A 12,246-nucleotide genomic window follows, 5' to 3' on the forward strand; every position below is an offset into this window, starting at 1 on the left:
AATATCAATCCCACATTACATCAAGGAGTGCAGATTAGATTGGTCCATATTAAATTTGAACCAAAATAATGCTTCCACTTCTTAGGGCCATGGATGCAAGTATGGGTAGAATGACTCTTTTGGAGTATAGATCATGCTGATGGACAGAAAAAAATTGCTTAGTAATAAGACAAGGGACTTTTACTCTCTTATGCATTTAATGTATACTATGTTAGAAAAGAAAGCAAAATACAAATAATAGGAAATAATAATATGGAGAATGTCACACAGAAAAAGATTTTCAGCGAATCACTGTAACAACATTCAGAACTGAACTTTTGGGTCCCTAGCATTCAAGACTGGCCAATGAATGTGTATATACATTGTGATTGTTCATTGGTGGCCTTGACCTATGCCAGCACTAGCAATGAAAGACTTCCAAAACACTCTGCCATCAATAATCCTGGTCAAGCCCTGGAAACTTGGGACTGTGGCTTCCTTGAGCAAATCTATCTACTTGTAATATGGTTTTTCTCTTTTTCTACTACTACACTCTTTATCAGGCATTATCTGACATAATTAATTAAGGGAGTTACAAATATATAGTCTAGAATTGTGCATTCTGACATGTTCATATTCACAATTCCTGCATGTTCACTAGTTTAGAAAACTAGGAAACTGTGGGACCATGAAAGTCCCCAGTTCTCATTTACTGGGCAGCAGCTGGTGCAAGCAACAATGGTCTGTTCACCTGTCAATTGAGAAGCAGCTGGCTGACATTTCCACCCTACTCACCCTCTGTGAGTGGTCCCTGAAGCAAAGAGGAATTGGCACAAGAAGCCAGCTGACTGTTGCACCAGAGATCTTTCACTAGTGGGGGTGGAAACATCAGACAGTGCCTTCTCAATTGACAGGATAACAGACTCCTGTCATTCCCAGTGGCTCCCAGTAAGTGAGGATGGGCAGGCGGGTGTTTTACTGGGAAATACTAGGTAGCTATGAAACTGAAGTAATTATATAGCTAAGTTGAAGATACAGAATTGGAACTATCATATCTTTTAATTAATTATGTCATATCATGATACGGTCAAAGTAAAAGAGACTCAGTTTGGCCATTCTGGATTTTAGGAAATATTCAGGTTGGATTTGCGCTAGGACCCATTCGTTGGTCATTTGGTGCCCATGATATCCACAGAATTTTCAAGTGCCACATTTCAAAGAAGTTGGTTCTCTGTTATCTTATTTCACTGCCCAGCTTCCCTGCCCAAATTACATGGATTATCTTATAGTATGAGTCTTCTTCAACAGCCTGCTTATGATTTTCATGTAACCTTCATGAAGTGAGTAGTAGCAATATGATTTAAAAGAAGATGAATTAATGGCTGGTGTCCCTGATATAATAGTTGGGAAATATGTTGATCAAGGTAATATGCATTGTAAAAAAGCAGTCAAAATTCTATAGCTAACATCCAAACTCCACATGAATCCACAGTGTGACCCCTAGGCAGGTATTATTGAAAACATGACTTCTGAATAACTAATTTATTGTGCAGAATGCAAGTGCTTGTGATCAGAGATGTAAACAATACCATACAAAATTATAGCAAAAACCTGATGAACCAAAATTGAAGCAATATTACATTGCCACAGAGTCAGAAGTACTAGTGTAATTTTTGGAACTGAAAATATTTGATTTGTTCAGATGGATAGGGTAAGTTCAGTCTGAATAAGAACAACTTGGTCAAAGCTGTTAAACTGAATTAGATTTGTGATTTGTAGAAAATTCTTTACAAAAGTTTGAATTGCCTGTGACTATGAGATGGATACAAGGGAGATTCATTAAACATGTATACATATAAACATTTAAACATAAAATAAAATGAGTTGTAGTAAATAATTGTTCGAAATGTGTTGTTAAAATGGTATTATCAGCCCATGTTGTAACAAAAAAGTGATTTAAAAAGTATGGTGATATTTTATACCAATATTGTACCTAGGAATAAAGTCAGACAATTGCTTCTGGTGTAACATGAACCAAATGTTCTTCCTTTGTTGAAGCTGACGTGATGGAGGCTCTGAAGAGTTCCTTTTCTTATTTTTGTCACAGCAAAATCCACGATCTTTTCAAAGCTCAGACTGCAGAATTGCTTACCTTTCTCAATTTCCTCATATTTGAACAACTGGAGTGTTAGTTGGCAGGAAAATCCTTCCATAATGCACCGAATAAGAGTGGAGGAAAAAGCATGCACATATAATTACTATCAAATCTTAACTATACAGTCCATTTGTTTAAAACAATATATGATATGCTTCACTGCAGATTTTTTTGACAACAATGACTTTTTAGAGCTTTCTTTCTCAAACTCTAGTTGTTCAGTTATTTGTGTTAATCTCAGGCAGCAGAAGTACAACATTTATGGCACATATCTGAATGCTAGTTATATCTGTATACTAATTTCTGGAAATTAGTACTTGCCAGTGATATATATGCATAAATTTCTTATGACTTGACATTCAGGTTAGGGTGAGATGCAGCTCCCTCTCATGGAGAGGAATTGTGATGCAGGGGGCTATGACTTTCAAAAGCCCTGGATATAACCACAAAAACCTCTATGGGTGTAAACCTACGGCCAGCCGTATTTCTACTAGTTGTATGCCATACAACCCTAGATCAGTGGTTCTCAACCTGTGGGTCCCTAAATGTTTTGGCCTTCAACTTCCAGAAATCCTAACAGCTTTTTAACTGGGGATTTCTGGGAGTTGTAGGCCAAAACACCTGGGGATTCACAGGTTGAGAACAACTGCCCTAGATAGAGAATGGCTTGGTTCAGGTGGCCCTAAAGCCCCTTCTTTCTTTTCTAAACCCCAGAATCTGCCCCTCAGTTATGTGAATTTAGAACAGAGCAGTGGGTTAAAAGAAAATAAGGAAGACCAGAACAAAGAGGAAAGGAGGACACTTTCTGCCCTAGCTGAGCCAGAAATATTTTGGGTGTGGCATCCAGCACAATATTTCCTTCACTCATTAAAATTGTTTCAAATATTGTCTTAAATGTGAAATGTGATAAGAGTTTATAATCTTGGAGACACACTGGTCTGCTTTAATGGTGTTAGATAGAAAAGTCCTTTTTTAAAAAACAACAACAACAAAACAGTTGTTTTCATCTTTTCACAGTTCAGATTTAGCACTTAAGGAGCTATCATTTGTTTTGCCATCATAACTTGATGGTAGCCTTGCTGACCTTTTGCTGCAAAACAAGCCACACAAGGCCTCTCTGAACTTTTCAGCGACAAAGAAATACATGACAGGATCCAAGGCACCATTTAGGCTGGTGAGACAGGAAGTGATGCGATTGCCAAGAGCCAGAATCCGCTGCATTTCACAGGAGGTCTTCATGCCATCATAATTGAGGATATAAATGTAGCGGTTGATGTGATAAGGCACAAAGCAAACTAAGAAGATCATAAGAACCATGACGATCATTTTGATGGCTCTTTCCTTTAGATGATTCTCAATTCGGTTCCCCTTCTTCAAGCTTCGTATAATCAATAAGTAGCAAGTCACCGTAGTAACAAATGGAAGGGTGAATGCCACAGCCAGGGACACTAGAGCATGGCGTGAAGCTTTTTCTCTGTAGAGCTGCAAGCAGATCGTGGTATTGTTCATCTCAGCTGTCTGAACGCTTAACAAAAGAGGTGCCATTGCCACGGCCACTATGACCCACAAGAAAGCACAGGCCAAATGGGCATAGAGTGACCTGCGGAGTTTGAGGGACTTTACAGGGTGCACAATAGCGAGGAAGCGGTCTATGCTGATGCACATGAGGAAGTAAATGCTGGCGTACATGTTGAGGTAGAAAAGGAAGCCTGTGAGCCGGCATGGGATCTCTCCAAACGGCCAGTGGTTGCCTGAAAAGTGGTATACCAGCCGAGTTGGTAATACTAGTACAAAACACAGGTCGGCGACAGCGAGATGCATCAGAAAAATGTTGGCTGGAGTGTCTGACTTCTGGTCCCGGATGAAAAGCCATAGAGCCAGAGCATTGCCAACGAAAGCTAAGATGAAATCCAGAAGGTAGAAAATAGCAAAAAGGATGTTCTCCATGTGAGTCTCCTTGCCACATTGCTCTGATTTTTCCAGGGAAGTGTTGAAGAGAAAACCTGGAAAGTCTGTTTGGCTGTTCATTCCTCACTGTCGGTCTTGGAATATGAGCCTGAAATAATAAAAGAAAAAAGCCCGAAGAGTAATCTTATTATGCTAGCTGGATAATACGTTGTTTGCTTAATTTTTAATGAACACCTAAAGTGGTATTCTCCACACAAAGGTAGGCTTTCCTCCCTTCTTACAACATCTCTGATGGTTTCCCTAAAGGCCACCTTATAGTTTGAAACACAGGTTAAAAATTGTCATACTAGTGAAAGGAAAGGCCACCAAAACAGAAATGTGTTGAATATTTTACAGAGCAGCAGCCCATGGCTGTTCCCCCTTCCCCAACTGTTCTAATTGTAGTAGTATCAAGATCTTTAGTATCTTGTAAGTAGCGTGTAGCATTTCTTCTTAACCCCACTGTTACAGTAGAAAAGAACCATGCCTGTATCATTTCTCACACATTGTTATGTCTTCAGAAGCAGTTTGGAGACATCTTTGAATTTAAAAGGTGCATAATGAATGGATGTCAATTTCCAAATCATTTTGGAATACATCTGCTATCATCGTGCATCATTCACTATGCTGAAAAGAGTGATTCCTCATCATCTGTCAGGCCACAATATCTTCCCTACTCCTATTTTGTAAAGAGAGTTGCTAACAAACTCCTGTTGTTTATTATATTTATATTTATTTATATCCCACTTAATCTCTCCCTAAGGGGATACAAAATTTCTGTGTTCTCAAATAATGTTCGAATAAAAGAACACAAAAGGCACTGCAGAGTAATTCAACCAGGGAAGTCAGCTATAGCAGATCACATGATAAACCAACCTGGACACAGAGTATTATTTGAAAACAGAAATTCTGGACCACCCTGACAGCAAGGAGGAAACCATGAAAATGAATAAAATCAGGTTGCCAGTATTAAAAAAACACCAGAATCAAGACAGTAAATAATTAACACCACTCAGAAACAAGAGAACTCCAGACAATAAGCAATCAAAAGCCAGCTAACACCTCCTAAACAGAGGGCGCCCTCTAGGCAACAAGGCCAGGCTACCTCTATGTAGATACCCTCACTGATTGACTTTGTGAACTTCATGGCTACTCAAATGCAATTCAAGCTTACTAATTACAACATTCACACTTACTAATTACAACATTCGCTTAAACAGACAAGGGTTCTTTTTCTCACCCTGGACATTCCACAGGTATATATATACACTTCACTTGCCTCACTTCCAGCAGAACCTCTGAATATGCCAGCCCCATATGCAAGCAAAATGTTAGGAGGGAATGCTACTGGAACATGGCCATGCAGTCCAAAAAAACCACAGCAACCCAATAATTCTGGCTGTGAAAGCCTTTGAAATACATTTGATGCATAAATTAATGACCTAGTATCTTCCATTAAGATAAAGTCTGGACTTCAGTAATATAATCAGCTATTTCTTTTTTCATAATGTAATGTCCACAGTTCCTGATTGAAGCAACCATAAATTGGATTCTTCTTCTTATAAGATTACATTTTTAACTGTGCTGTTAGTAATCTCCTAGGTACTGCTATATACAACATAAAGGTAGAACGTATGCATTGTAAATAAATGTGATATAATATAAAAATGAATGCTTCTTCATGTTGGATATTATACAAAATAGGGAAATGTGCTAAGTACAATAAAAAGCACATGTTGGAGTTTGCAACTGTCAGAGCCTGAATCATATTGATTGTCTTGATTAGAATAGACCCGTTGAATCAGTGAATTTACATATGTGTTGACTCACCATTCAGTTACTGATTCAATGGGTTTACTGTAGTTCACACTACAAATAGAGTACAACCCTGTATGGAGAACATAAAGTGTTGTAGAATTAGACTTCATTTTAAGCATAGTTATTACATCATGTGAACTTTGAACGTAGTGGAACTTTGGATCATACATGCTTTGTATTGAACTATTGAGCCATACAGTGCCTGGTACAAAAACAACCTCAGGTTGATGCAAGGAATTCTGGGATAAGGACTGGTAACAGTTCTCATTTTGAGAATGTAAAAGCCAATGCTATTCGGCACTAATTGGAACACATTCTAGCACTAATTGGAACACAGAGATCCTTTTCAATAGTATGAAGTGTCCTTCTACCATCTGACCACAGAGTGGTTCTCCCATATAGCATTTTTGAAAAGCGAGAAGATGAGGAATATCCTCCCTGAGCCCCATGAACTTGCCCCATTTTGCACATGCATTATTATGGGCTTGATTTGGCAGTCTCTGTTATGCTGTTCCTCCAAGGTTCTTATAATTTAGTTAATGGAATTATAATATAATTCATTACTCCTGATAACCTTTGAGGATAAGAGCACTCTTACTGTTGCCTCAAATATTTGCAATGGAAAAAGTGTGCATGGTACAGTTAAAAGTCACTTACAGGAATCATCCTGAACAATAATACACTGTAATGTAAGGGATAAGTATGCATTTCTTTATAAACCTATTAGGGGTTTACATAAGATGCCCCATTGCTTGTCTTAATGAGTACAAAAAAGAATAGTGACATGGTATTACATATCTGTTGCTGCTGTCTTAATGTATGTAGCACCCGTGAGGAACTGGTCAGCGTTTTCCTGCCAGCTTCCACAGAATAAGCTTGTCAGTACTGTAAAGAAAACTCTATCATAGTGTGTGATTCACATGTTGAAGTTTTATTTTATTGGATGCAATTTTAAGCAGCTCTGTCTTGAGAGCTATTTAATGCCAGTTAATCTTAGCAATAAGATTTTTTTTTAAAAAAAAGCATTTACTCTAGTACAGTGGTTCTCAACCTTCCTAATGCCACAACACCTTAATACAGTTCCTCATGTTGTGGTGACCCCAACCATAAAATTATTTTTTGTTGCTACTTCATAACTGTAATTTTGCTACTGTTATGAATCATAATGTAAATATCTGATATGCAAGATGCGTTTTCATTCACTGGACCAAATTTGGCACAAATACCCAATACGCCCAAATGTGAATACTAGTGGGATGGGGGGGGGGGGTGATTTTGTATTTGGGCATTGTAGTTGCTTTGATTTATAGTTCAACTACAATCAAAGAGCATTCTGAACTCCACCAACAATGGAATGGACCAAACTAGGCACACAGAACTCTCATGACTAACAGAAAATACTGGAAAGGTTTGGTGGGCATTGACTTTGAGTTTTGGAGTTGTAGTTCACTTACATCCAGAAAGCACTGTGAACTCAAACAATGCTGGATCTGGACCTAACTTGACACGAACTTCTGATATGCCCAAATGTGAACACTGGTGGAATTTGGGGAGAAATAGACCTTGACATTTGAGAGTTGTAGTTGCTGGGATTGATAATTCACCTACAATCAAAGAGCCCCTTGAGCCCCACCAACAATAGAATTGGGCCAAATTTCCCACACATAGCCCTAATGACCAACAGAAAATACTGTGTTTTCCGATGGTTTTGGATGCCCCTCTGGCACTCCCTCGTGACCCCTCAGGGGTCCCGATCCCCAGGTTGCTCTAGTACAATTCACTGAAATGTTTGCATGGTATTCTACTGGTCTTTCCATTACAACAATATAATGAAACTTTTCTAGAACAAACTTTTAAGATTATTCTCTTTCCATTGATATTAGGTATATGGGATCTTAGGCATTTGGAAATGATTTATTAAATCTTAAATTGTGTTGTTGTAAAAGCTCAGAATTAATAAGAAGGCACCTCCTCCTGCATTTTATTACAACTATGCTGCTAGATGTAGTACCTGTTGCTATAAAAGTGTGACCATGCTGTATTCAATTAGCAGCTATCCACAGTACTGTAGTGGCAAGAGATGTATGAAATGAAGCTTTGGACACACAACTTCTTGAACGTTGTGCTCTTCATTAAAACTCCTTTTCTTCCTACTTACAATATACAATATTCTGGATAGTTCTGGGTTTCACAAGGTCTTGATGTCAACAGGAGCAATCTATTACTTTCAACATTCTTACATTTCTTTTTCTTTATTCTTATGCCTTGAATTCACGTAGGTTCATTGAATGAACTTGAAGAGGATATCACGGATTGTTAGGGTTTTTAAAAAGAGTTTTTACACTTAGACCATTTTCACATACAATGCTAAAAGTGTATTTTAGCACCATTTGTACTACATGTAACATGTATAGAAGTTGTTCATGTATGATAGAATGCAGAAGAAAAATAGAAATTATTGAACATACTATTTGCTTTGCAGAAAACAATTTAAGTACAAATTTTGTATGTGAAAATGCTTTCATATGGTGCACAGATTACCCACTGTACTTTCCCATCACCCAAACTCTTAAACCTACACCCCCAGGAAATTATTTGTTGTTCTAAGGGAGAATCTGCTAAGTTTTCTAGTGCAAAACCTTTCCTAGGTTAGTCTCAAAGTTGAAACCAATGGTCTTACCTCTTGCAGCTTCAGATCCGTTCAAGGTGAGAGGTTAAAAAAATGTTGCAGTGCCTGAAAGAGAGCAAAGCTGAAAACTGTGTGATCTGGAAGGCACAGACAGTGGCAAACACGGTGGAAGGGAGAAGCTGCTCTATATAGAGCCCTGTTAGTGATGATAATCCATTATCATCTTGTCCGCATAAGAGGAGGGTAGATAACACACTTGTTGTGAAAGACAGTTTTCATTCCAGCTGAGTTCTTGGAAGAGGGAGCTGTTATTGCATTTATGAATATTCCAGTGTTAGTCCTGCTCATGAAACTCTCTTTCTCTCTCCCCCTCCCTCCCTCCCGCTCTGCCTTTTACACTGATTCTTTGGAGCCCTCTGACTGTCTTGGAGGGCTTGGAGAGAGTTGTGGAGAGGGAGGGGACATTTGGTACTACAGACACAACAGGACATTTCAGGGGGGGGGGGATAATTCCATACTAGTGGGAATGGGGGTGAGAAGGATGGCTGCCATAGAAACGGCTCTGTGATCCGAAGGCCTCCCTTTGCTTGCAGTGGAGGAAGGGTCTATAGGATGGTAGAGGGGGGGCTCCCAAATGAGCCAGGGTGATAATGGTTTGTCAGTGGGAAGGGCTGAAGGCCCCTTCTTTAGTTGAATGAGAAGGGTCTCTTTTCAGGACACAGGCTATAGGGTCTCAGTGTCCTGCCCTGTATAATTAGACTCCATTCCACAGTGTGGAATAAAACTGATTCCTTTATCCTGAGAGAAACACAGCTGCGTGCCCCCATTTATAAAGACTTGCTGTCTGCTTTCCTTCTAGGGACTGTGACTCTTGTCTGGGATGGCAGTATCTCCAGCTCTAGGGTAGAACAGAGAAGAACAACTTGTGAAGAGGGATTGTTACTAACATTCCTTTCTACTTATGCTCACTGGGACTTTCTATTTGGGACTCATAAAACTACAAGGCTACACAAGGGCCTTCTAGTATTGAGATTTATTATTAGCTTAATTTCCCTTATGAAGTCCCTAGAGGCTGAATGACCTGTCTTGATCTCATGGGAAGCCCACAGAACTGCCTAACTTAGATCCCAGGTGTCCCAGCTACTTTTCAATCAAAGTTTGTTCAGAAATTCATCTGTTTCACATTGTTTGTATTCATAAAGGTACATTCATAATTTGCTTCTCCATAAAAAGCCAATGGGATTTTGGGCTGCATAAATAGGAGTATGGTGTCCAGATCCAGGGAAGTCATTCTACCCCTCTATTCTGCCTTGGTCAGACCACACCTGGAATACTGTGTCCATTTCTGGGCACTGCAATTGAAGGGAGATGTTGACAAGCTGGAATGTGTCCAGAGAAGGGAGACGAAAATGATCAAGGATCAAGGGTCTGGAGAACAAGCCCTATGAGGATTGGCTTAAAGAGCTGGGCATGTTTAGCCTGCAGAAGAGAAGGCTGAGAGGAGACATGATGGCCATGTATAAATATGTGAAGGGAAGTCATAGGGAGGAGGGAGCAAGCTTGTTTTCTGCTGCCCTGCAGACTAGGACGTGGAACAATAGCTTCAAACTACAGCAGTGGTTCCCAACTTGTTTTTGACCAGGGACCACTTGACCAAGCACCACTCTCCAACATTAGTACCATTAGTTATGAATCAGTTTTGGTCAACTTTGGATTCGGTTTGGTTATATGGGGTGCTGATTCAGAAAATTGCATTGGATATATCACATCAACTCTAGTTTCTGATACAGAACATATGCCATCCAGTAGTCGCCATCTACTTGGCCACAGAAAACCATATTTAATAATCTAGAGCTGATGTGGTCTATTCAATGAAAGAGGATGGTGAGTAGGGCAACGGTGCTGGCCTCCTTCCTTCTCTCCCGCTCCTTCTCTCTCTCCCTCTCCTCCAACAGTGGCACACCCCCCCAGCCACAGACCTTATTTTAGATCTTGCGGCCCACCTGTGGGCCGCAGCCCATGGTTTGGGAACCACTGAACTACAGGAAAAGAGATTCCACCTGGACATTATGAAGGACCTCCTGACTGTGAGAGCTGTCCTGCAGTGGAACTCTGCCCCAGAGTGTGGTCGAAGCTCCTTCTTTGGAGGCTTTTAAACAGAGGCTGGATGGCCATCGGTTGGGGGTGCTTAGAATGTAATTTTCTTCCTTCTTGGCAGGGGGTTGGACTGAATGTCCCACAGCATCTCTTCCAACTCTATGATTCTATGATTCAATTATTTCTTTCACCTTTTCTAAACTATGGACATCAAAATTGTACTTAGAAATCTAGAATAGATGTGCTGATATTTTTCTTATTGAAAAATGAAATTCAGCTTTACTCTTGCCAGTTTAGCATTAGTCAGTGCCCTTCATGCCAGAGCAAACATTATTTACCACTAACAGCCATTTTTTGCAAGTCAGCATTCATATTTTCCTGGCAAGGATAGTTGCAAAGCAGCCAACCATGTGTAGATTATTTCTGTCATTGCTCAGAAAGATGCCACTCAACATTTGTCTTTCTCTCTAACTGCCCTCTAGGCACCTCTGCAGACCTTGCCACAATCGTGAGAAAGCAAAAGGCCTGGGCAAATATATTTGCCAGAAATGCCACTTGATAATTGATGAGCAACCTCTGATGTTCAGGAATGACTCTTATCATCCGGATCACTTCAGCTGCACTCACTGTGGGTATGTTAACCATCTTCTACGTAGTCCTGAGGAGCAAGTGCAAATACACGGAAAGGGTTATTCTGTGAATTCTTCAAAGATCTTCATAATAAACTTTGCTGACACTAAGCAGACTGACAAATAAGTTTGGTTTGTGTGCAGTCTAAAAGTATCTGACCTGGAAAATTGGGGGAAGTGCTGCAATTGTGTTGAGCTGTTTCAGATCTCCACTAACATGGTGAATTGTTCAAATGGAATTATCCTGGCTGGACATGAATAGTGTTTGAAGAATTAGTTGTGAAAGCTTTCAGGTTTGATGGATATTGTAGTTTACAGTCATTTAAAATTACTACTCTGTCTGGCTTATCTAACATGCTTGAAACTAGATTCTTTAAATCAAAGTGACAATTATAAAGTAGGATTTGTAAACTTTGTGTCACGATTATGATATTAATAATGAAATGTAGGAGGTGAAGGGGAGTGGGATATAAATGTTTAATTTTTTAAAATAACTTCTCTTTGCTCCTATTTGGCTGGAGTTCAGAATCCAACTACTTCCATTATATAAAGTGGAGGTTAGCATGTGTTACTTGGGACAAGTTTTGTTGTAATTCCTTGTGTTGTGTGCAGGAAAGAGCTGACTGCTGAAGCCAGGGAGTTGAAGGGGGAGCTCTATTGCCTGCCATGCCATGACAAGATGGGAATCCCAATTTGTGGGGCCTGCCGTCGACCCATTGAGGGCCGCGTGGTTAATGCTCTGGGGAAACAGTGGCATGTGGAGGTGAGAACTTCCCTTTCCCATTTGCTGTGTAATTCATGTTTCAGAATGGCTGTAGATGCATACTGTTCATGTTTCCAGTTTATTTGAAAGTAATATTGCAGTTCTTTTAAAACAATAGAAGTCTATTTTTTTTCAGATGGCTGAAAAGTTATTATCTGTATTTATTTAGATCTACATTGCCCTACAAGTTTTGGTAGAAAGCCAATACTACATGAAAATACTTTTTGAC

General features: G+C 39.6%; 2 protein-coding genes across 3 annotated transcripts in view; one reads left to right on the plus strand and one right to left on the minus strand.

Moving 5' to 3' along the window:
* LIMS2 (LIM zinc finger domain containing 2) overlaps positions 1 to 12,246 on the plus strand; it is a 42,468-nt gene that overhangs the window by 15,901 nt on the left and 14,321 nt on the right. For both annotated transcript variants that reach the window (XM_060768133.2, XM_060768132.2), the window contains exons 5-6: positions 11,108 to 11,257; positions 11,867 to 12,017. In XM_060768133.2, coding sequence (XP_060624116.1) covers positions 11,108 to 11,257; positions 11,867 to 12,017 — 301 coding nt within the window. The remainder of the gene's footprint in view (positions 1 to 11,107; positions 11,258 to 11,866; positions 12,018 to 12,246) is intronic.
* On the minus strand, positions 179 to 9,133 carry GPR17 (G protein-coupled receptor 17). The gene is made up of 2 exons (XM_060768135.2): positions 8,580 to 9,133; positions 179 to 4,190 (listed from the first exon to the last, which is right to left on the minus strand). The coding sequence occupies exon 2, from the start codon at positions 4,160 to 4,162 to the stop codon at positions 3,146 to 3,148; it is 1,017 nt and encodes a 338-aa protein (XP_060624118.2). The 5' UTR covers positions 4,163 to 4,190; positions 8,580 to 9,133; the 3' UTR covers positions 179 to 3,145.

The sequence above is a fragment of the Anolis sagrei genome, chromosome 3 (assembly GCF_037176765.1).
Source record: "Anolis sagrei isolate rAnoSag1 chromosome 3, rAnoSag1.mat, whole genome shotgun sequence".
NCBI classification, from domain to species: Eukaryota; Metazoa; Chordata; class Lepidosauria; order Squamata; family Dactyloidae; genus Anolis; species Anolis sagrei.

What these genes read in the sequence shown, in the direction of transcription:
- GPR17 (XM_060768135.2), bottom strand. Translation starts at nt 4,162, where the DNA reads ATGAACAGCCAAACAGACTTTCCAGGTTTTCTCTTCAACACTTCCCTG.